Source organism: Hypomesus nipponensis, chromosome 5 (assembly GCF_054491055.1).
Source record: "Hypomesus nipponensis isolate SF chromosome 5, ASM5449105v1, whole genome shotgun sequence".
Lineage (NCBI taxonomy): Eukaryota > Metazoa > Chordata > Actinopteri > Osmeriformes > Osmeridae > Hypomesus > Hypomesus nipponensis.
The window spans coordinates 11479405-11503963 of NC_140365.1; the positions used below are offsets into that span (position 1 = coordinate 11479405).

The 24559-nt window shown below is 40.8% G+C and overlaps 1 protein-coding gene across 2 annotated transcripts; it reads right to left on the reverse strand.

The window, feature by feature from the left end:
* Positions 1–1078: 1078 nt before the first annotated feature.
* Positions 1079–24273, reverse strand: LOC146288707 (uncharacterized). 2 transcript variants are annotated; one of them, XM_084698072.1, is made up of 8 exons: positions 24133–24273; positions 23944–24041; positions 23066–23190; positions 22381–22782; positions 22213–22298; positions 21724–21848; positions 9657–12132; positions 1079–9548 (listed from the first exon to the last, which is right to left on the reverse strand). In XM_084698072.1, the coding sequence occupies exons 2-7, from the start codon at positions 23981–23983 to the stop codon at positions 12098–12100; spliced, it is 813 nt and encodes a 270-aa protein (XP_084554198.1). In that variant the 5' UTR covers positions 23984–24041; positions 24133–24273; the 3' UTR covers positions 1079–9548; positions 9657–12097. The 2 variants fall into 2 exon arrangements, with proteins under 2 accessions (XP_084554198.1, XP_084554197.1); XM_084698071.1 differs by lacking the exons at positions 1079–9548; positions 9657–12132 and adding an exon at positions 21063–21424.
* Between the last annotated feature and the right edge of the window lie 286 nt (positions 24274–24559).

A 24559-nucleotide genomic window follows, 5' to 3' on the forward strand; every position in this document is an offset into this window, starting at 1 on the left:
GCACATATTTTACAAAGACTACGGCAACAAAAGCCAAACGTTGCCACGTTATATTGGGAATGGGATGCCGTTGCGACGGTTATTGTTGGAGCAACAAGTTGCCTAAATAGCCTGTAGCCTATGCCATGTTTATGTACATGTCAGCTTTACATGTAGAAAAGAAAATCTCAGAGAAGGTGAAAGGCTTGGTGACCGGCGTGGAGAAATGCGCGTCTAGTGTGAACAGCATCGCGCCATTCGTAGTATATTGTGGCGCTCCAGGGCGCTTCGAAGCCAGTGTGTCCCAGGCGTTAGCTAGATTGAATCTATGGCTCTGGATTGATTGCAATGTCTGGTTTGGTCCTCCATAACTGCCTACAACCAGCACAAAATTAGCTATCTATTGATCCAAAAACGAAGCATGAAGAGCAAAAATTGTGGCAATGGTGGCAAACTAGAAATATGTTTTCAACGACACCCGAAGCTTCCCTCCGCTCTAAGCGATTCAGTCTGCACTGTGGGCTTTCTCGTAAACACCCATGTAAATCTCAGAAACGGTTTGAAAAAGTCATGAAACATAATCAGTGATATAAAAAAAAGTTGAATAGATATCAAAAAGCTGAATTATATAAAAATAGTTTAGGGTTTTGTCAACGTTTTAAAGTTTAAATGGTGGCTCTAGCTGAAAGATTGAGGAAGAAGAAGGATTTGGAAGTTGAAGAAGTTTTAAGAAGTTTGAAAGGATTTGAAAGAAAACTCCATTGGAAACCCATGTTAAAAATGTTATGAATATTGATTTATTTTAATTCAACCATAAGAGGTACAAAGCTGAAAAGTCATAGCAGTCATAGCCTGAAATTGCTGAATTTTTTGATAGCTGAACAGTTTTAATAGCTGAAGATTTGTAGGCGCTGAAAGGTGCCGCGGAAGAAATAGAATAAGAAGTTGAATAAAGATTCAAAGAACAATACTTGGAATGCTGAAGCAGCATTCCAACAATAATAAAGAGAAACAGAAAAACAATAGTGAGAATGCTTAACAGCATTCTCACAATAACTAGAAAAGGCTGTTCCTGCGAAACAGCAGTGAGAATGCTGAAAACCTGAATGGGGATAGCTGACCATGCTAAAAAAGCTGAAAATATAGTGAACATATAGTAGAAAGTTATAAGCTGAATGCACGCAAACATTGTTACTAAACATACAGAAGTTCAAATAAAATATTGAACATTCTTGACGTAGATTTTTTGGGGGGGTTCAACGTATCTAGATACTTATCGTATCGTGACGCCAGTATTGTGATACGTATCGAAAGTGTGCTGAGTGTATCGTTACACCCCTATTCAATACCATTATTTTTAATCTATATAGATAATAACTCCCAACCATTATACATAATAGTGGTGAGCTGCCACATCCCTGACGGATCCCCCCATCACAATAGAATTTGACATGAACATTCTGAACCATTGAAACCCATGAAAATTGCACTTTAAACTGGAATATTATTAAAAACAATAGTAATCAGTGTCAAAAGTCATTGCACCCTAGAGCATTTCAGCCTCTATCAAATAAAGTTTGAATGGCAAAAAAAGTGGTCGAAAGAGGAGTAATAAGTATGCAAAATAACACTAATTATATAAAATAACACTAATTATATAAAATAAACACCAAGAAAAGGAAACAAAACCAACTAAATCCAGCAATTCATATTTATACTAATATTAAAGAATATCTTTAAAAGTTGTCTAACATTTTCTTCCTAAAGGTTTTATTCTGTAGATCAATATGGAGCCCTCCTTTCTTCGTTTTTCATCTTTCTGCTGAATAATTGAAGTCATTTTCAGAACAATGAGATAGCAGTAATACTTTCTCATGCAACACTAATATACAGCTCATTGACTAAATGCGATGGTCAGAAACTTTCTGTTGTCTATTAATTGTATGTAGCAATGATTCAGAAATTAAGATTTAGTCACCACTGAGCCCAGTATGAAAGTATAATAAACGCTCAAGTTACCATCAGGTACATTTTTGAGGAATATATTAAGAACCAAATAAATGGCTTCAAGTAGATGCAAACAATGCTATTGTCTGCCAACAGGGATTTGTAATATTGACTGACAGGTTCACGCCATAATTACGCATCATTAAACACATTGCGGATAAACTCAGTGTTAACTTGTTTGCGTAATAATAACTTGTATAATTATTGTAAACACTCACTAAATACTCAGCCTCCTATTGCTACTATTTTCTCTCTACAGCTTTCACACCTCACCGTGTGTAAATGAGATGATGACGTATCACCCTCATAGTGCTTGTCAGTGAGTGTTGACAGAAAATGAAAGCAATCTTGTCAACTGCTGACGGGGTCACGGGCACACGAGAGATACATTGGAGAGTCTCACAGAAAACTGTGAGAGAGTCACTTACGTGAATCTGATGTCTGAGCCAATTAAAACCAAGCCACAAGGATAATCAACAAGCTTGCAAGTGTGGGTTAAAGGACAAAGATAGTTGTATGATGGAATGAAGAGTTACTGGCTAGCACGACACATGAGAGACTGGAATTTCCATCTATTGAGATAGAAGAGAGAAAGCAAGCTGTTAGAACATATAAAATTATCTAATTCTGGATGTGTGTTGGAATTGAAATACATAAAGATAGAAAAAAATAGAGAAATATAATCATGCAGCATGTGGCATGATGCGGTTTCCATGAGAACAGCACCTGATTGATGTTGGTAAATTGCAAATGATTGGGCCATCCTTGCCATGCCAAGCTTTCCTTCTTTCTTTTCTACTTGTTTCTCTTTGCTGCCTGCAATCTGGCATGCCTTCTATCAAAAGACAACATAATTGGCTTGGATCATTGGATTGCCTCCATCACTCACGTTTGTATAGAGAAACATCTGAACATCTAGTATCTCCCCAGTGTAGATAGATACTGCATTTAATCTCAAAAGAGAAAAGGTTGTCGCATCAAAAAGTCTTTGGCATGTGATTGGATGAATCATCTGTCCATCATTTATCACAAGCTAACTTCAACCATGACCTGTGCCTGCCAGTAGTTCCTTATAGGATGCTGAAGGGATTACTTGGAGCTTGGCAAGATGGATTCTCGCGTGGATGTGATCCTGCAAATCTAGCTGTCTCAAAAGCTTAATGATGATTCTTAATAGAAAATAATTGTTGGTACAGAGGAAAAACTTAGATAGTTACTTAAAGAAGTGCTTACAGATGGTTATTAGTACAGGTCTGGAATCATTAGTCCATCGAGCCTAGTGCTTGGTGGTCTAATGAATGACATGGGTAGGATATAGATTGACATATATGCCATGGAGTAAAAAAGTACAAATATAGTTTTCCTACAGTCCTACTTCTAGGGCACAACATTTAGCTAATCAAGTCATAGCATAGAATGCTACGGTGTTCATCTTCTGGTCTCTAGTGTACCATAACAACATCATAACTCATAATGCCCTTTAAGTCTTCATGTCTCCTGACTGTCTCAAATTGAGTGCCTTGTGTGACATGTAGACACAGCAAATTATCTACCAGAAGTTCTGGCAACACTTCACATTATGTTACGTTATGGACCATGCAACTACATAGCAGTATCTTGTATATAAAACTACTTTGTAGTTTTACTTCATTAGCAAGTTTGTACAGAAAGTCACTAATTTTGTATGGGGGAGATTGGGTTTTCCAGGGAAAAGGGAATGTTAACATTAATCATGTTTTGGTATCACAACCTTCAACTATCCCTTAACAACATCCACGTACCTCTAACACCTTACCTCTTCCCCATACTCTGCCTTCTTACACTTTTGTAAAAACCTATATGGCTAACACCTCATTAATAATTGAATTAAATAGCAATTCCATTTAACCTACCTTGTATTCTAGGTATTGCTATGTAGTTAATTACAGTAAAGTAACATTAACTGACAAACTTTCCAATCTAAAAGGCAGAGGCTAATAAAATAAAGCCTTTTCTATTGAAACAACACTTCTCACAGTTAAGCCCAATTTATACTTAGGTTGCAGACACTTTTGAAAAGGTCGCCGACAAAAATGGCGTCACGGTCGACACTTTTAACCGTCGCTTGAAAGTGTCGCCTACCAGGAGAAATTTCTACTGGCGCTAATGTCGTCCAAGTGTGATTGGTTAGATAGACGGCACGCGTCGTTGACTGCATTGTTTTGAATTTTCAGTGAATGCTCAACAACTGTTTAGGATGGAAGGAACAAAAGAGAGATTGGCAGATCAAGTTAGAACATATCCACACCTTTGTAATGCCTCTCAAAATTAGCTACAGCCATTTTCTCGATCAATCACCTAGGCTACAAAGCGTAAACAATGTAACCATAGCTATGAATATATGAATATGTAACGGTAAAATGATTCTGTTTACGTCAAGCAAACCTTGAGCACAGGCATTTCAAAAGTGTCGGCAACATAAGTATTAATTAGGCTTTAGCCTGAATTACTTCATCATGTTGCGGGTCCTGAACTAAGTACAATTTGTTTTGCTGTAATGGTTCGATTGTATAATCTAACTTATGGATCTGGAATGGGACTTCAGTGACCACCGGTAAACTTCACAAACTTCAGTATCACAAATGTATTACATACATCAAAAAAACAGCAGATTATAGGTTTTAGTGTCCTAATACAGCATATGCTCCATAGCCAATTCACACACACCACGGTAAAATAAGCACTGCAAAACACCCGTCAACGTGTTAACACGACACACTAGGTTAACACACGCACACAACACAGGCACACGCACTCCAAACGGCAGTGAGGTTACACGGCAAGCCAAGGTTTAAGTGTGGACAACTACAGATACAACACTGACCATACATCTACGATTAAAACAAAAGTAATACAAAAGTTTAAAAGGCATCAATAAAACAAGGGTCGCAACTTCACAAGTCCATAGTAATCGCTCCGCTGTTCGCTCCCCTATGTCACCATACAAATGCCCACCCATGTCCGCTCCTCCGGCTTTGCCAACATGCCCCTTTTTAGGGGCTTGTCCTTAATTGGCGTCAATTATCCACTGAAGAGGCAGCTCAGCAAGGCTGGTCACCCATTGGAGGAGCCGGGGGTTTGGCAGGCGTGCGCGATGCTCGGCAGGTCGTAGTCCACCCACTTCCAAACTGGATGAACTTCAGCTACTGGTGTGGAAAAACAGAGACTTTCATTCATCTTCCGTTCTGTGCTTTACGGAGACATGGCTGAGTGAACTGATCCCAGACTCTGCGCTACAGCTAGCAAGTTTCAAACTGCTGAGAGCGGATCGTGACCCTGTGCTCTCTGGCAAAACGAAGGGTGGTGGTATTTGTTTTTACATTAACAGTGGCTGGTGTGAAGATGTGACAGTGATTCTGCAGCACTGTTCTCCTGATCTGGAATCATTTTTTATTAACTGTAAACCTTTTTACTCGCCACGTGAGTTTGCTTCATTCATACTGGTCGGCGTCTACATGCCCCCTCAGGCTAGCGCCAACGAGGCTCAACGTGTGCTCGCTAACCAGATATTGTGCGTGGAGCATGAAAATCAGGATTCCTTGGTTATTGTGCTAGGCGACTTTAACAAAGGCAATCTCACTCAAGAACTCCCCAAATACAAACAACTCATCAAATGCCCTACCAGAGAAGGGAACACTTTGGATCACTGCTACTCTACAATCAGTAAAGCATACCATGCGGTTCCCCGAGCAGCACTGGGTCACTCAGACCATGCCATGGTTCACCTGATTCCTGCATACAGGCAGAAGCTTAAGCGCTGCAAGCCTGCTGTGAGGACATCGAAACAGTGGACCAGTGAGGCTATGGAGGAATTGTGGTCGTGCTTGGACTCTACTGACTGGGATATGTTCATGACTGCCTCCAATAGTCTGGATGAGCTCACAGAGGCTGTGACATCATACATCAGCTTCTGTGAGGACTGCTGTATACCAACACGCACCAGGGTGAGCTACAACAACGACAAACCCTGGTTTACAGCTAAACTCAGAAGGCTGAGGCTGGACAAAGAGGCCGCGTTTAGGAGTGGGGACAGGGACAGTTTCAAGGAGTCGAAGAACAGGTTTAGCAAGGCGGTGAGAGAGGCTAAACGACTGTACTCAGAGAGGCTGAAGCGCCAGTTCTCTGCTAACGACTCTGCTTCTGTCTGGAGTGGGCTCAGGCAGATCATCAACTTCAAGCCCAGAGCCCCCCACTCCACTAACGACTCTCGTCTGGCCAACGACCTGAACGAGTTCTACTGCCGTTTTGAAAGACAATTGGACAGTCCTGTACAACTCCTTTCCACCCGTGAGGCCTCCCCCCTCCACCCCTCTACAGTGACGACCCTCTCCATTCAGGAGAGAGAAGTGAACAAACTGTTCAAGAGACAGAACCCCCGCAAAGCAGCTGGGCCGGACCGGAAGGTGACCACTGGGTTGGCTGCCTCCTGCTGGCCAGGATTGTAGAGGTCAGGGTGTTGCGGTGGTCGGTTCTCCGGGACCCTGGGCACATTTGGGTTTCCTGGACCTGGAAAACACAGTATTCCCCACCAAGGTAACCCCCCACTTCCCACAACAAGTAGCGATGGTTCGGCCTCAACTATGGCTGTCTTGTAGTTCATTGGACATGGTCGCAAAAGATTACGATGCAACACCTTTTCTGTCCCCTCCCCCATTTCTGGTTTAACTACATAAACCGGTATGTCTACATTAGGCTGTCGGACAACAATGTAAGGTGTCTTTTCCCAATTGTCTGCAAGCTTACCCCAGTCCCTCGTTCCCCGCTGTTTCAGCAGGACCCTTTCCCCAGGAAGGAGGGGGCAACTAAGAGGGGCTAGGTCATGCTTCCGCTTCTGCCGTTGTCATGTGCAGTCCAGATTTTTGTTTGCTGTCTGGTGGGCCTGGCACAGTATCTCGTAATGGCGTTGTACCCAGCTAGAAGGGGTCTCAGGAAGGTTTGCCACCGGTGTACCCAGGACCAGATCTAGGGGAAGGCGGGGGTGCCAGCCGAACAGCAAATAGGAAGGGGTTTGGCCTGTGGAGCAGTGGACTGTGTTGTTATACATCAGCAAAAGTTCTTGAATATAATCTGGCCAATGGGGCTTACGATCTTCTTCCAGGGTGCCTAGGAGCTGGAGTAGAGTGCGGTTAAAACGTTCTGAGCTTCCATTCCCCTGGGGATGGTAAGGGGTGGTGTGGCTCTTCTTTGCTCCATAAATTTCACACAGCTCCTTGACAACAGCTGACTCGAAATTTGCACCTTGATCAGCATGAAACCTAGATGGACTTCCAAAAAACCGAATGATATTACTCCACTTTGCTTGAGCTGTGGTGACTGCAGTCTGGTCTTTCGTGGGTACTGCCCATGAATACTTGTAAAGTGGTCGGTCATCACTAGGACGTATTGGTGGCCATCTGTGGAGGGGTGCAGTTTCAAGAAATCCATAGTAACTAGCTCAAGGGGATAAGTAGTTTCAATGGACAAGGGGTGCTTTGGTGTTGGTGGGGGGCATTTTACGCAATATTCAGCGTGGGCAGGCAGCACACCAGTTCAGAATGTCCTTAGTTTGATAAGCCCAGAAAAATCTTGCCCGTATGAAAGACAGTGTCTTGTCTCTGCCAAAGTGCCCCGCTTGTTCGTGGCAGGTCCTCCATACCTGTTGCTTGTGGGCGTCTGGGAGCACCAGCTGGTGGCATACTTCTAGGGTTCTTAGATCTCTGCGGCGCCGGAAGAGGACACCATCCTGGAGGAACAATCTCTCTCTTTCCTTCAGAATGTGCAACGCTTCTGGTGGTGCGGCAACCCGGTCACTTGCGGAGAGCTTAGACTTTTGTAAAAACAACAACACTTTACCAATAGCACCATCTTGTTGTTGTGCTTGCCTCCAGGCTTCTGGTGTCATACCTGACCACTGATCCTGTTTTGGGGTATAGTGAGGGGGTTGTTTGGCTGCAGTAACACTTCCAGCAGCTCCAGAGCAGAAGGCAACCACTACCTCAACGTCATCCTCTTGCAACAGGCCTGGTTCCCCCACTGGGACCCGGGAGAGGGCATCTGCATTGAGGTTGGTTCGGCCCGGAACTGGATCTTAAAATTGTAGCTGGACAGGCGGGCACACCAGCATTGTTCCACACTTCCTAGATTTGCAGTTGGTAAATGAGCTAGGGGGTTGTTGTCTGTAAAGACCATGAATGTCGCCCGAAACAGATATTCCTAAAATGTTTCTGTGATGGCCCATTTTAGGCCCAAAACTCCAGCTTAAAGGAACTGTAGTTAGCGTCATTTACTCAGAGGGCTGCAGGCTACGGCTTGCATAAGCAATAACTTTGTCCACGCCTCCCCGAACTTGGCCAAGAACAGCGCCCAAGCCTCGCTAACTAGCATCCGTATACAATACAAAAGGTAGTGAAAAGTCCGCAAATGCTAAGATTGGGGCCCTTACCAGCATGTGCTTGAGCTGCTGAAAATCCTCCTCACAGTCTGTTGTCCAGCTCTGAAGGGGAGGGGCTTCTTTGGTTGCCCCACTAGTTGAGCATGGAGTGGCATAGCAATCTTGGAGAAATCCTTAATGAAACGTTGGTAATAACCGATAAGGCCAAGGAATGCCCGCAGCTCCCTTACCGTCTGGGGGCGTGGCCACTCCGTTATGGCCTGCACCCGCTCGCTGGTTGGGCTCACTCCATTTTCCTTCACCACATGTCCCAGGTACTGCACCTCGGCTTTAAAGAGATTACATTTGGAGGGCTTTAGCTTCAGGCCATGTTGGACCAGGCGCTGGAACACCCGCTCTAGGTTTTTCAGATGAAATGGAAAATCATGTGAAAAGACAATAATGTCGTCAAGGTAGGTCAAAAGAGACTGGAAATTCTGATCAACCAGACATGACTCCATCAGCCTCTGGAACGTGGCCGGGGCATTGCACAACCCAAAGGGCATCCTACTGAACTCGTAGAGTCCCATGGGCGTAGTAAATGCAGTCTTTTCTTGATCACTGGGGTGCACTGGTACCTGCCAGTATCCACTGGCAAGGTCGAGAGTGGAAAATAACTTTGCTTTTGAAAGCTTTGTGAGACTCTTCTATGCGGGGCAGCGGGAAGGAGTCTTTTCAGGTTACACTATTACATTTGCGATAATCCACACAAAACCTTAAAGTACCGTTTTCTTGCGCACCAGGACTACAGGTGATGCCCAAGGGCTAGTGCTCTTGCTGATCACTCCTGGCTCCAACATTCCCTGGATCAAAGTACGCACCTCTTGATAGAGAGTCGGTGGAATTCGGCGGTGGCGCTCCCTCACCAGTGGTGCCTCTCCCGTAGGGATCTGATGGAACACTGCATCGGCCTTTCCATAGTCATGGTCAGACATAGAGAATACATCTTTGTGCTTGGCCAAGAAAACCTGTACCTGCTGGGTCTGTTCTGGGGTTAGAATCACTCCACTTGGGTCCACCGGAATACATGCATCACTGGGGGCTTCAGCTTCCGTCACCTGTTGTAGCTGGACCCTCACGGTGCTAGGTGCTTCCAAGATCATGTCCACCCCTTCTGAGAAAACATCAGCAGGCATAGCAATGGAAAAACAGGCAACCTTTTGGTGACGTTTCAGGTGAACTGGGACTGTACCCAGATTTGTCATCCTCACTGGCACCCTACCACAATCAGCATTGGCCACAGCCCTGGCGACCAGACAGTCCAAGTCGGCTTGATCAGACAATGGCTCCACCAAGCCTAGGTGGCGTCCTCCAGGGCCCCCCCGAACCCTGCCCATGAGTACCATTTCCTGTTTAGGTGAAACAGTAACATTGTACAGTGCACGTACATATCTGACTTTACCATCTGGTTGGGCAAATCCTGCCTCCTGACTGCAGATAGCTATCGCCTCCTTCCATGCTTTTCGGCCCACTGAGTTTGGAGCTTGGAGGGCAAATCCTGTGTCTGAGGTGTCCTCCTTGAACAGCATGCTCCAGCAGCATCGGCGAATGTTCATCCCCAAGAGACCTGGAGTCTGAAGGAGACAATGACTTTCACTACGATAATGCCACATTTAGGAAGTACAGTGGTGCCAATACCTTACTTCCATACAACCAACATAGGGAATCTGTTGCCCATTGGCTGCCTTTCAGACTCAACCAGGCCGAAGGGTCTTGGAGGCCAGCTCCTCCTTCCCCAAAAAGCTGATGGAAAGTGCTTTGTTTGAGCATGGTGACTTGTGAGCCTGTATCGAGGATAAAGGGCACATCTTCCCCTGAAATCCTTACCGTGAGTCTCCAATGAGGCCTTCTCTACATATGGTTGCAGGAACCACACCACTTCCCCCCACTGCCTGGCCGCAGTGCCTAGCAGTTTAAAGGCAGCTGGGTATGAGACTGATTCCTCTGTCTTGGGCAAAAGCGCTGGATGTGCCCAGGGGTTTGACACCGCTTACAAATGGGTCTTCCTTGCTCATCATATTGGAACAAATTGCCGGAAAGGGGGGAGGAGTTTATAATACCCTGACTAGGGCGGCGATGGTGTGAAGATGGGGACCTGGGATTATGCTGAGACTGGCCAACCACAGGAGGAGCACTCTGACATGTCAGAGGAGGGTATGGAGCTAGGGGCTGGCGCTGCCATGTGTTTTGACCATCTCTGGGGGCCTGTGGCCTAGGGTGTTGGCTTGCTAGGTTATGGAACTCCGCCCAAAGCTCGCCGACAACATCCTTGGCTAGAGCAGCCATCTGAGACTTCAGTTCCTCTGCCATCTCTGCTTTAAGCTCTTGGCGGAGCGGTTTCAAGTCCAGTGGTACAGGAGTTGGTACTTGGCTAGTCCCAAAGCAGCTTGATGACACTCCTCCTTGATCGGCCTTGATCCGGAGCATGGCTTCTGTTTTAACCTGGCAAAAGATAATTCTGGGTCTACCAGGACAAGTGTTCTAAGTTCCCGCCAAAGCATTCGGTCTTGGAGGACCTCTAGGAACTGGTCTCTCATTAACTGATCTATATTCCCATGATTATCCCGGTCTGAGTTCTTCAATTTCTGGAACAACTCTTGTAGCCGTAGGGTAAACTCAGACTGTTTCATTGGGCTCCTGCTTACAGCCGAAACAGAGGGGGCGAAGGACTGAGGCAGACATTTGATCACCATACAACTCCTTCAAGACAATAAATATTTGGTCAGGACTATTCCGTTCTCTGTCATCTAAAATCAATACTTGTCTCTTAGCTTCCCCCTCTAAGCAATTGATGATCAAATCGAGCTGTACATTTTCCGGCACTCTACACATTTTAAACATGACCTTCAAATTAGCTTGCCACTCCCCCAATCCAATATCTGAATTCCTACCGCGGAATTTCTGTCCCCACGTTTGCCGAAAAGAACGGTGGCATTAAACATAGGCATAAACCCCGGTTGGGCCTCATCTACAGACATTTGTTCGGTGTACACGGCTGTCAGTGGAACCCAAACCAAATCCTGCCGACTACGCCAGTTGTAATGGTTTGATTGTTACTCTAACTTATGGATCTGGAATGGGACTTCAGTGACCACCGGTAAACTTCACAAACGTCAGTATCACAAATTTATTACATACATCAAAAAAACAGCAGATCGTAGGTTTTGGTGTCCTAATACAGCATATGCTCCATAGCCAATTCACACACACCACGGTAAAATAAGCACTGCAAAACACCCGTCAACATGTTAACACGACACACTAGGTTAACACACACACACACAACACAGGCACACGCACTCCAAACGGCAGTGAGGTTACACGGCAAGCCAAGGTCTAAGTGTGGACAACTACAGATAAAACATTGATAAAGACACTGACCATACATCTACAATTAAAACAAAAGTAATACAAAAGTTTAAAAGGCACCAATAAAACAAGGGTCGCAACTTCACCAGTCCATATTAATCGCTCTGCTGTTCGTTCCCCTATGTCACCGTACAAATGCCCACCAATGTCCGCTCCTCCTGCTTTGCCAACATGCCCCTTTTAAGGGGCTTGTCCTTAATTGGCGTCAATTATCCACTGAAGAGGCAGCTCAGCAAGGCTGGTCACCCATTGGAGGGGCCGGGGGTTTGGCAGGCGTGCGCGATGCTCGGCAGGTCATTGTCCACCCACTTCCTGTTGGCAGCGATACTCTGAGAAAAAGACAAACATTACAGTTACATGTATTACATTGCATCACTGTAAAATTCACCACAAGTTTGTTTAGCTCTTCCTGGAACTTCATATATCATCTGGGCATGAATATACATAATGTACCATGCTTGGCTTATCATTAAGAAAAATCTATTTTGGACATTATCATGGACTAAGCTCATAGGAGTAAAAACATTTTTACCAACGTAATAGGATTGTCCTGACTGGCATACTGTAGAACAGGAACACTGAATATGTAAAAGGTGTACAGGTCAGTACCAAAATACCTCTATTTATAATGGGGATTAAGTGGCATAAGAATGCTTGAAGTTTACCCAGAATGTTGATTCTTTTTTTATCAATGAGAGTGATGCGATTTCTTGACTATTTTGCTGTGTTGGGTTCAGTAATCCTTAAGCTATATAAGGGATCAGTATGTTTTGACAGTTAAACTTTGAGTGATGGTGTAATCAACAATTGCACCATAATCAGCAGAAGCCTACATAAACTTTGACGGTCTTTTAATAGTTTTGACCTTATGTATGGTGCTGGGGAATGACAAATGTATTGAGTCTGTGAGGTCCTGTGAATGGACTTGTAGGTCATGAGGTTATTGGAGGGTTAATGCAGGCACCCAGGGGAGGGTTTATCTCCCTGCTACTCATGACCTCAGGTAGATCGCCTGCTTAGCTGTCTCTTAATAATGAAGGTAGTATGTTTACTGACTTTTAACAGTCCATGTTTACCATTCAGTTCCATTGTATAGCTCCCATGGCTATAAAAGCAGAACACTCCTTGTTTGGTTAGATATTAATATTGATCATAACTTGAACTTGAGATTGTATTCTTTTTGCTTTCATCCAAACCAAATAACGAAAGGGATTTGAACCTACAACCTCTTGATCTACAGTCAAATCATCTACCACTGAGCTCTGCCAATCTTCTGTGATTACTACAGGTTTGATGTTACAGAATATATGATGAACATTTAAAGTAAAGAGTTATCAACTATTTCCAAACTCTGGAAAGAAAACCAGCACCTGGTCAAATGGTTTTTCATTTCTGCAGCTGAAACCCAATGTATGACACATCATTTATCCATTTATACTTGTCATTCATCCACTTTCACATGGTCCTTTGCCATCCACTATGTACCAGGAATGGGACTGGTCAGAATCTGCTGTCAGCAGCTTGAATACCTCAGGACTCATTGCACTTTGCCAAGCCTACTTGGCTTCAAAGATTTCTTATAAAAGTTTTATCCGCTTATCCTTCTCAGTAATTGTTACTGTTTCTCCTCATAATTTGATCCTGAACCCTTACTGTTGACCAAACCTGTGTTGTATGTGGCAAGTGTATTCTAGCAACAATTCTGTACAAAGTGGTCTTTATTTATGTCACCACATACATGGTGTTGGTTTCATCATACATTCATATTCATTTTCTACATCAGCAAAGAGGCTTCGGCATAGCTTGATTCTACATGGCATTTGTGGGTCCAAAAGTCTCACCAAATAAAATATGAAATTTGAAAGAAATTTGAAAGAAATTTGAAAGAAATTTGAAATGTGTGGGGTCCTACATTGGGTTTCTTTTGGTGTGGATATTTGGACATGGAACCTTGTCTGTTATTATTGTTCTCAACCATCATGCCCCCACAGTTTGGTTTGTGGCATGTGGAAGATGTCAATTGCCATTCTGTACAGCACAAATGATCATTCCAACAAATGACCTCCAATAATAAATATTCAATTTAAATGTTATTTCCCAAGCAAAGGTGTACTAAAGGATTGTTTTGTCTTTTTCATCCTCTGCATGAACCCCATCAATGTTAGATATGGTAGGAGAAAGATTAGGAAAGGTAAAACTCTTTCTGGCACACTTTGTGGTGCCCCTCAATCTGTAAGCAGCCTGGTTCATTGTACACCAGGATTATCTGTAACATTTCGCGGTTCCCCTTTTTGACTTCTTTGCCTCTATTGTATGGATTAATTCAGCACGTTTTTGTTCATACAAAAGAAAGCCTTTTATTTCAGTGGTGAATAATAAGGTAAACAAGCTAACGGCTTTCCTAAATTGTACATTAAGTGTATTCCACTTACTCAAGTGTGAAATTAGAAGAACAAGTTTATTCAGCACAGGTTATGTCTCCACAGTCATGGATTCCAATTTTATTTGTAACGGCTTCTATTTCCATGGCAAAAAATTAAGAAAGTAAACAAGCCAATGACTGTACTAAATAATTACACACAAAGTTTATTCCACTTACCCAAGTATAAATGTAGAATAACACAGGCTATTCAGAACAAGTTGTGTCTCCACAGGCTCCACAAGTTGTGTCTCCACAGGTTCAAATGCAGAAACGAAAAGCATTGACAATGAAATAACATGTTCCATATCTTTGTTCACTATCAGGCTTTTTCTTTCAGGGACAGACAAAATCATACAATTCCCTGTAAGATTTACACATATCACTCTAGCCCTGTAGCGCCATTTGTATCATATTTGATACATGAGTTTCAGAGACCTCTACATCATTATCATGAGCAATACTTTCCTAAAAACAACCTGTTGCATTCGATCCTAGATATGTCTTCTGCCAATTGGTAGATTTTCACTGCACTACAGGCAGTATCAGGCATTTAAATACAATTTCCAAAATGGCCGCCATCACGAAGTGACTCGTTCGTTTTCGGCATGGACGATCGTTGCTAATTTTGAAAATGTTACAGTAAGAACAACATTTATAGTGTTTCTGATTTTTCAATATGAATATTTACAGTGTTGAAGCAGCCTATAATTGCTTAATGTTTCATTCATTATTTTATAGTAAAATCGTGTTGAAAATGTATGTATCAAATATGATAAAGCAGGTTTATAGAGTAATATTTTACCAATTTTCCCGCATAGCCAATATACTGTATTTCATGATTCAATCTGGATTTTGTCATATCACAATGCCAAGTACACTATTTTGTTACATTTTAAACTAATTAAAAGTAAGGATGTCATAGTAAGAAATATTTAGATTGGAATATGTGTTTTTTATATACAAAAACAAAGCTGTGGACCTACTTTCTTTATTTTTTGGGATTAAACCCCTGGGCAGTGTGAAACACTGTTATTGAAAATCCAAAACTCACATAATGGTTCCCAGACCAGCCATTGTTGAAACATAAAACAAGTTAATGGGAGGTGTTGATCTCCCAGATATGCTGTCTGCACTTTACAAGTTCAGCTTCTGATGGTATATGTATATTACAAAGACTGTAAAAAGATTCCTGTTTGGGAAAAAATAAGAACCAAACCACCTGAAATGTTCCAAAAGCAGTTAAAATCTTTTGTTATTGTTTTTTTTTTATTATGTTGCGATAAATACATTGACAAATATGCCTGATGTTTTAAATGTGATACAAATGAAATATCATATATGTAAATTAAAATTTTGAATTTAAATATATTTTGACTTAAGGTCCAATAAACACTATAATAACAAAAAACCAGAATTTTGTGGATATTAGTTGATGTGTCAGGCTAGATATCTTCAATCCTATCACTGTCCCACTTAAGAGTGTGTTTACAGAGTATAAACAGAATTTTAGACAGCATAATGTTGACTCTTCATGACTTAAGTAAGTTTATAGTCTGGTCAAATTTACAGGGGGGCTTTTATTAATTTTGTTTTACTTCTGTACAATATTCCTTCATATGGTTCACATAAGGCCCACTATGATTTCCCTGCTCAGTCGGTAAACAAAAAGCAAGGTATCATGTGAATGCAGATTAGTTACACACACAGAGTGATTACTCCTGACATCTGCAGACATGCTGAACCCACCAGGAAGTCCAGTGGTATTTCCAAATGCTCTCCTCAAGACTTAGAGTCTGCCAGATGGCGACATTAAAATCACATCAATCCTCTTATCCACTTAATTACCTGTAAGCTACAGTACTGGCTTGAGGTGTATGTCTGTGTGTGTGCGTGTGTGCGTGTGTGCATGCATGTGTTGCTGAACACCTTCAAGTGGACTAACTTCTCATGTCTCAAAACACGTCATCAAACAGATAAAATCAGTGCCCAGTGACATGGCTATGGACCATTACAATTCACTATCACAATAAAGTGAAGTGGCAACAAATAACCTTAGCCCATGACAGGAATACCTCGAATGCATCGAAAAGATGCCTGTCTCTCTCTCTCTTACACAGTGTTTACCCAAAGTTCCATTACCTGAGGACGGAGATTAAGTGATGGATGCACTCAGGGAGGAGGCCAGTAACATTTTAATGAAAGCTTAGAGATATCCAGCTCAAGCTGTCAGTGACTAGCTCAGAAGAGATTGACCTCTTTGAGAAAGTTGCTGCCAGGAGGCTGCAACACTCATTTTGCTACAGTTGGCCAAGAAGCTGAAGCCCCATTTCTAAAAACTGTGACGCATTCATTAATGCTGGACCAACGGTTAAACGGTTAAGAACTCGAGGATGCCTTCTCTCTCTTTTCCCACCCCTGCTCCTTTCTCGTTCTCCTTCTCTCCACCTGCTCCTCTGCTTTCTCGCTTGCAGTTTTGCGCCTAATAGCTTCATTAAAGCAAGGATCAATAAGTTAATTGTATTCACTGTGCCTAGCTTAAAGTATTAATGGCCGAGTCTCGGGTGTGACCGCAGCAGCTGTTTCAGTGAGCATAACTTAAAGGTCCCATGGCATGCTGTTTTTGGATGCTTTTATATAGGCCTTTGTGGCCACCTAATACTGTATTTGAAGTCTCTTTTCCGAAATTCAGCCTTGGTGCAGAATTACAGCCACTATGAGCAGTCCCACAATGAGCTTTCCTTAGGACGTGCCATTTCTGTCTGTAGCTTTAAATGCTATGGGGAGGAGAGAGGTGGGGCTAACTGCCATGCTTCGGTCGTTTGCAAGCCATGATGTCTCTCGAATAAAAAAACAATATCGCTCTCGCACGGTCGTAGCTAATTTTCTCATTGGCGGCCAAGTTCTCTGGAAAAGCAAAGAAAGGGGAAGTAACCTTTCTCCTTTTGATGACATAAGGGGAAAGGTTCCAGATCGGACTGTTTGAGCTTTTGTTTCTCAAAGGCGGAGAAGAATACTCATGGTATGGTTTATATTTTGTAGCCACTGGGGGACCAAAGGAAGGCTAAGGGAACTCATACTAATGTTACATATGGTTAAAATGGTTCTTCCCATTGGCACTTGCTTTTCACAATGTATGCTTCATGTTTTGGAGACCCGCAATATTTTGGGGCTATCTCATTGTTATGATCAGTGACCTATGCACTTTTGTAAAGCTCTCTCTTGGAAGTCGCTTTGGATAAAAGCGTCTACTAAATGAATAAATGTAAAAGTAGATAACCTTATACAGTAAAATTTCCATACACTGCGGAAATTTTGCAAAGAATTGTAGACGCTGCGTCCTTATGTCACAGGTGACTAATGTAAAAATGACCCAAATCTGAATGTTTTTGCTCATATGTGACAAAAAAAATATATTTTATGAACAGCACAAATCGCCTGGAATCTAATATTTTCAATTCTGATTGGGGCTACATTTTACTTTCTATATGCACTTTTTGTTTGTTGCTTTGGATGAAAGCATTTGCAAATTAAATAAAATGTCAAATGAAAGAATTTTATCAGAGTTGAGTCAGATTTGGGTAGAAATTGTCAAGAGAAAACAAGTCAGAATCGACAGGTGACTGACTGAAGTAAAAATGTTGTTAGTATAGTTATATAGTCAGTCAACTTGGACAAGAATTAGTTGTATTTAATAAATGGTACCAGTGCATTGGTAGCAGTAGAAAATTATGATTCACAATATTTTCCTCTTTTAATTCTTAATAACTTTCAAGGGACTTAGTCTTATTAGAACCAATGGAACGGGTTAATATGCAATGGTACCCTCCCTTGACTCCAGACTGGAAACACAACACAAACTTTTGGAAAAAACACAAAACAGTTATTTCAGAATTGAGTCAGATAAGTCAGTGAACTTTGACCGAGTCTTTCTGAAAGAGAGACAGTTATGTTGAGTAAGAGTAAAATAGGTCAGGTCAGGTCAAGATTTTGTCAAGTAGAAGTTGAACCCAAGACAAAAGTATAAGTATATGGCAATGAGCCATGATTTTCCTGGACAATCTACATCATGTATAATCATTGAGGCAAGAAGGAGTTTCATCTTTGTGTGTGGCGCAAATGATAAGATGAGAGATTGCAAACATATTTAAATGGAAGCAAACTCGGGTCACAATCTCTATGATGTAATTAATTCCAACATGGGCAAGGCAAATATCTACGATAACAGGATCAATGGACCTATATTTGGAGGGAGACCAATTGTCTGGTTCTGAAAGCTAATCTGTTTGCAAAGATGTTTGAAATCAAATCCAACACAGCCATTAAACTTCCCCCTCAGAAAGGTATGTGTGAATCAGAGCCTTTTTAGTCTGCTGTTGCTCTGTTGTTCTGCTCTGGCAGCTAAAAGGGATTTAGAGGAATTGATGTGCGCTTTTAGTGTGGTCTCGCCCCTTTGCTTACCAACGTATAGTGCCCTATTAGCCACCCACATGGGAATTCCATTCCAAGGTTGAAGGGAATTGAGTATTCATTATGTTGAAATGAAGCTTTAGTGGGAAGTGCTTTACTAAAGTGCTGAACTCAGGGAACTGAGTTAACCACCATCCCCAGACAAGTGTCCAGAGTCTCTAGAGAGAGAGGGATAAATAAAAAGGGAAAGGAGACAAAGCAAGAGAAAGTTTACAAGCAAAAGAGAAAGATGACCTCCTTCTCAACTTCAGACTAGGCTAACAAGGCAGAGGCTTCATAACCAGAACATTGTGAATGGATCTCAACTCAAGCCAAATGTCTTGGAGCTACAATAGCTATCAAGACTGAGCCATGATAAGGCTTGAAGGAGATTCACTTGTATGGGAGAGTAATGTGTTCCGACAGGCACAGATGTGGCAGCAGTCACCAGAGAATGAATGACTTTAGTTGTTTATGGAATAGATGTTCTCATTGAAGAGGGTCCTGTGTTATGCTCTTTTTAAGAGCTATTGGGAAGAACCCACAACTTCCACACAATTAACTTCCCATGGCTTTATTTCATGAAGATAAAAGTTTGTTTTCAGTTTAGGTTGTTTCTTTGATAAAAATAAATTGGTATGTTTCATTTTAACACAAAATGTTTTGTCTTTAGTTACTCAGTGTTCCAAATATTAATAATTACATTCATAGTTGACTCTCATGCATCCTTTTCTAAATACAGAATACTTTTGTGTATATTTGAAATAATAATGTCTCTAACAATGTTAGATATCCATGTTTGCTGCACAATTGAGAGAGCAACAATACTCTTATGTAAACAGTATCGTTTGGACTCCACTTAAAGCACACTTTTAATTCAAGTGTAATTCAAACAAATTGAAACATTTGACGAGGGAGGACAGAATATGAAGTGCAATGTGCCGAAGAGCTTGGATATTTCTCTACAAAAGACCTTGTTATGAATGGATGCCAGAGCCTCTGAAACTATGATGGCTTTCTTAAAATGTACATTTCAGGGTATACTATAAGGCAGATGTACGAGGGTGAAACCGCACTAAGATCTGTGAACCATGTCAAAAGTTGAAGTTCAAAGAAGATGGCAAAATATATGGAATGGCCACCAAACAGTCAAATGATGTGTCCACTTTTATACTACAGAGAGGGTTGAACAAGTATACTTGATTGTGTTATTAAATGTAACAGTGATTTGTCCAAAAGCACTTAAACAAATCTGTGTGGTTTCCAATTTCTGGCCTTATATATGAAACAGGACTCTCTTTTTGAGAAACTTCTGAAGCTGTGGACACATGAAATATATGGTTCAAGAAAAAAAAGACTGTTGTATCAGAAAGTGTGATCAAAGTGTCACTGTCTTTGAAGCTTTATGCTTCTATATCCTTGTTTTATTTCTATTACAGAGTACTTTTGGTGTGCAATAATGGAAAATGTCCTTAAAAAACCTCCATGTTAGAGGTTTAGCTTTCTATTTTTCCCATGGGAGACAGGACTGACAAAGAAACATGTCAATTTCCCTTATGATTATTTCTAAATGTATGAATCAGTAAACATAGGCTGTTTATTAATAGCCTATATAGTCTATATAAAGTGGATATAAAAGCTCCCATGCTTTTATTTATTGAACATGGACCGTTTTAGTAACATGGAATGCTGTGGTTGATAATGGTCTGGCCACATGCAGTACTCCCATATCAATATTTCATATCCTACACTGCAAAAAATGCCATTCCAAAAATAAGTTTAAAAAAAATTAAAACAAGATATTTTTGGCTTGTAGTAAGTAAAAAAAATCTGCCAATGGAACAAGTCAAAATTAGCTTGATAAGATTCTTGAAATAAGACAATATTTTCAATATAAGAGACCGCTTAAAATTAGCTTGAAAAACTAATTCTTAGATATATTTTGCTAGTATTGTGAAGTTTTGTGTCTCATAACAAGCTCATGATGCTCAAAAATAGTATTTAAATTAGCTTGAAAAACTCATTCTTGGACATATTTTGCTAGTATTGTGAAGTTTTGTGTCTCATAACAAGCTTATGATGCTCAAAAATACTATTTAAATTAGCTTGAAAAACTTACTCTTGGATATATATTGCTAGTATTGTTAAGATTTGTGTCTCATAATAAGCATATGATGCTCAAAAATACTATTTTCCCCCCAAAAGCTAAGTTCTAGTGCAAGCATTTTGAGACTTCCTGACTAGTATAGAGCTTTTTGTGCCATAATAAAATTCTAATTTCAAGCATATTTACTTATTTATCGTAAGCGCTTCTACTGTAATACTGTACTAGATTTAAGACATTCACCTACTGCTTAAAATACAGAAAAAACAAAAAATAGTTTTGCATCCAACCAACAGATTTATTTAGACAGCAAAAAGTCTCAACAAAATGCAGGAATTCGTTTTGCTCACAATGTTTATGGAAAAAATAGCAAATGTGTGTGATAATGATACAACTAAACATCTTACCAATGTGTTCCTCTAAACACAAAATATACCTGCAAAATCAAAATCCAAATAAAAAGCATACAAGGCAAAATGGTTGTTATTATTATAACATTTAGGTACAGGTTTTGTTTGAACCCTAACATGTACATTTGACCACTCCTTTTATTGGCCAGTAAAAGATTTCCACTCAGCCATGCTCTTCTTGTAAGATGGTGTGAGATCTCTGTCATGGATTTTGTCCAAGAGGACCTCTGTCTGTATGACTGAAAGCACAGTAGCTACACATTTTGGGTATGTAAGGTGGAGGGTATAATAGTAGGCCATAAGGTATAAAGCACCCTCAGTAACCTTGTCCTTTGGAAATGTAGTTATTGGCTATTGTAGGTTTGTTTACATAGCCTACACATTATTTTTTTGACACAAGTTTTAACCATCTCTCTAATGCATTTTGTGTTCACATATATCTAGCTTTTGGTGTCTTTGAACACTTAAAACAATGATTATTGAATGTTATTGAAATATAACATTTCTCACAAGGGCAGAATGCTAAGTTGAAACTCACCCGTCACTTCACTAGCCAAGTCTGGGCTGCTGCTCCCCTCAATGGACAGATCCAGAATAAGTGTTGAGTCACTTGATTGAACTTCATCTGTGTCACTTGGCAGCTCAAGACGCCTCTTTATAGAGCTGCAAAGATTAGTTGTTTAGTTGGTAATCAATCACCTAGTACATTGACAGGATTGCTCATTTAAAATAGTGTACACATGACAATAATGGATTTCAGCTTCTCAAATGTTAATATTTTCTAGCTTTTAGTGTTCAGTGTTTCCGCTATGTTGATTTTGTCGTGGCGGCCCGCCACGGTATCAGAAATAGGGCTGTACAAAAGGCCGTCTATTAGATTGTGAAAAAAGAAATTGGATGTCAGCCTGGGCTGTGAGAACTGTTCAATGTTGTCCTGACATTTTATTGACCAAAAAACTGAGTGCTTAATATGGAAAATAATTAAAACATTAGTTGTGATGGATATAACAATTTGTTATAACATTACCTCTTCGAATGTCTGCCATCTGGAGTCTTTTTTTGTGGTGATTTTACATTTCGCAGTCTTTTGTTGAGCTGTGTGTAAACAGTGACCTGTACAAAACATAACAATTTAAATTACCACAAATGTTGAACATGAAATACTTCCCTCATCAACTGGATGCATTTCACTCACCCATGTATTCTTCATGCATTTGTCTTGGAGCATGGGATAGTAAAGTACGATTCTCTTCGCCATTGCTGTCATTTCTGGCTGTGATGGGTATTGTGATTCTCCATCTTCTTTTGCCCTCAAGATGGCAATCATACTGGTAATAGTGTTACGGATGAGCCGGCATCTGAGGTCCTTTGACATTTGGCAGTTGTATTCTTCACCTGTCTTTGATAACTCGAAGTAATGTTGTCGGACATGCTCAAGCTCGGAATCACTGTATAATACATACTCAGGAAAAGATATCTTAATAATCTTTCCTGGAGTTGTGTACTCAGCAGTGAAATTCATTGGAGTGGATGTCTGTGGCATGGGTGACTCTTTACTGGAGAAACCCAATGACTTAGAGTCTTCTTGGCCAGACTCCTGTAAAATAAAAGATAAAAATACTTTATTTACTTTAATCTGTGTTGACATAAACTGCAATGCTGCATTGACGGCGCCGCACAAGTATAAGTAAGCAATCGATTCAATTTTAGGCCATTATTATATTATAATTATATTATCGGTTCCAGCAGGCCAGTTTTATTAGCATAATAAATCAATAAAGGTCGATTTGGTGACTGCCTAATGGTATTGCAACATAAAAAATAATTAGTGCAAAAGAAACAACAAAAGAATAAACTTAACAGACAGCCATGTCACTTACCGGTACCTCAACATGGCAGACCCGCCACACAGCTTTTCTCCTTAAGAAATTCTCAGGCCCTGGGAAAAGATCACGCAAGTCTTCACGGGACAAGGTGCCCATCATTTCATCACTGATGTTTGCAGCTGTAAAAACATTGGAAGACACAGCAAGATGAAACAGTGCTGTCCAATTCACTTAGATGTTTTTTTGAAAACCTCAAACAAGAATTTAAACTAATTATTCAACCTAAAATCATTGAACTGAACAAAATCTTCAGCTTACTGAATTTATTTTCCCAATTTTAGTTAACTTAACCCAATTGGTTTCAAAACTAATTAAGACATAAAATATTCAAAACCATTTGATGGAATTGTCATTCTAAAACAAAATATTCACACATAAAATTAAGAGAACTTCTAAAATACAAGTGTAAGAGATGCTAGAGCTGCTAGGCCATGGTATTTGGCATATGGTTAACTGATAACTAGTTAACTTTAAAATGTTGACAAAACCCTTAACTATTTTTATAACGTTCAGCTTTTTGATATCTATCCAACTTTTTTAAATATCACTGATTATGGTTCATGACTTGTTCAAGCCGTTTCTGAGATTTATATCCTTATTTTTTGGATTGGACGTATAGTTTTGCGTCTCGGTTAACTTATTTGAGATGTGGTGCTAGGTAAATGAATGTTATTCTCTCTGCCCAGCTCGTTAACGATAACGGCCACAGCTGCGCCATAGCAACCACACAGACATGCAGTTCAGCTTCCACACTCTTTAGTGTGACTCAAATTTTTGAAATTTATTTCAGCTTTTGGGTATTTTCAGCAATTAAAAAATATATAATTTACCTTTCAGCATTCCCACTTTCTAGTTTCATAACGTTACATTACCCTTCAAAATCGACACTGCCACATCATCCAATTCCTCCATGCTAGCTAGCTCGGTCCGTTGACGTTAGCTTGCCTGTGGTCCAGCCGTATCCGTTTAACTGAAACGTTACACACCAAATTTACATTAAAATATTGACAACATTTGAATGATATATGATGTGAAGCACAATAAATTAACACCGGATATACCGTTTTTAACTTGCGATAAAACGCGGAGTTAAATCATTCACTTCTAGATGACCGTATGAAGGACGTAGTAAGCATGGTGGGTTTTTGCAAATTGTCTGTTGGAGCATGCGCACCGGGGATATCAGAGTTATTGGCGGGTGTAACTATAGTGATGCTGAGTTAAAAAAAAATAACAATTACAGCAGTTAGTGGGCATTCCGGCTCTTTTTTGTGAGCCGGCTCGTTTGACTCAGCAACTTATATCTTATATACTCTGCCTGTAACATCACTGCTTCCAGTATGATTTGGCGTTGTTTCCTATGTTATGTATTTGTATCATTGACTCTGAAACAGCTTTTGAGTCATATTAATACAATGCATAGTCGCAGCCCTGATTTTCGCGTGGTGTGCGGAATTGATGGCTGTCCAAGTGAGTACCGAGTGTATA

Bases quoted from the DNA above. Each gene is read 5' to 3' on its own strand.
- LOC146288707 (XM_084698071.1), bottom strand. From the start codon at position 23,983: ATGGAGGAATTGGATGATGTGGCAGTGTCGATTTTGAAGG. The intron at 21,849-22,212 runs GTAATGTTATAA...TAATCTTTGCAG, and splicing joins GATGGCAGACATTCGAAGAG to CTCTATAAAGAGGCGTCTTG. The intron at 21,425-21,723 runs GTGAGTTTCAAC...CTGTGCTTTCAG, and splicing joins CTTGGCTAGTGAAGTGACGG to TCATACAGACAGAGGTCCTC.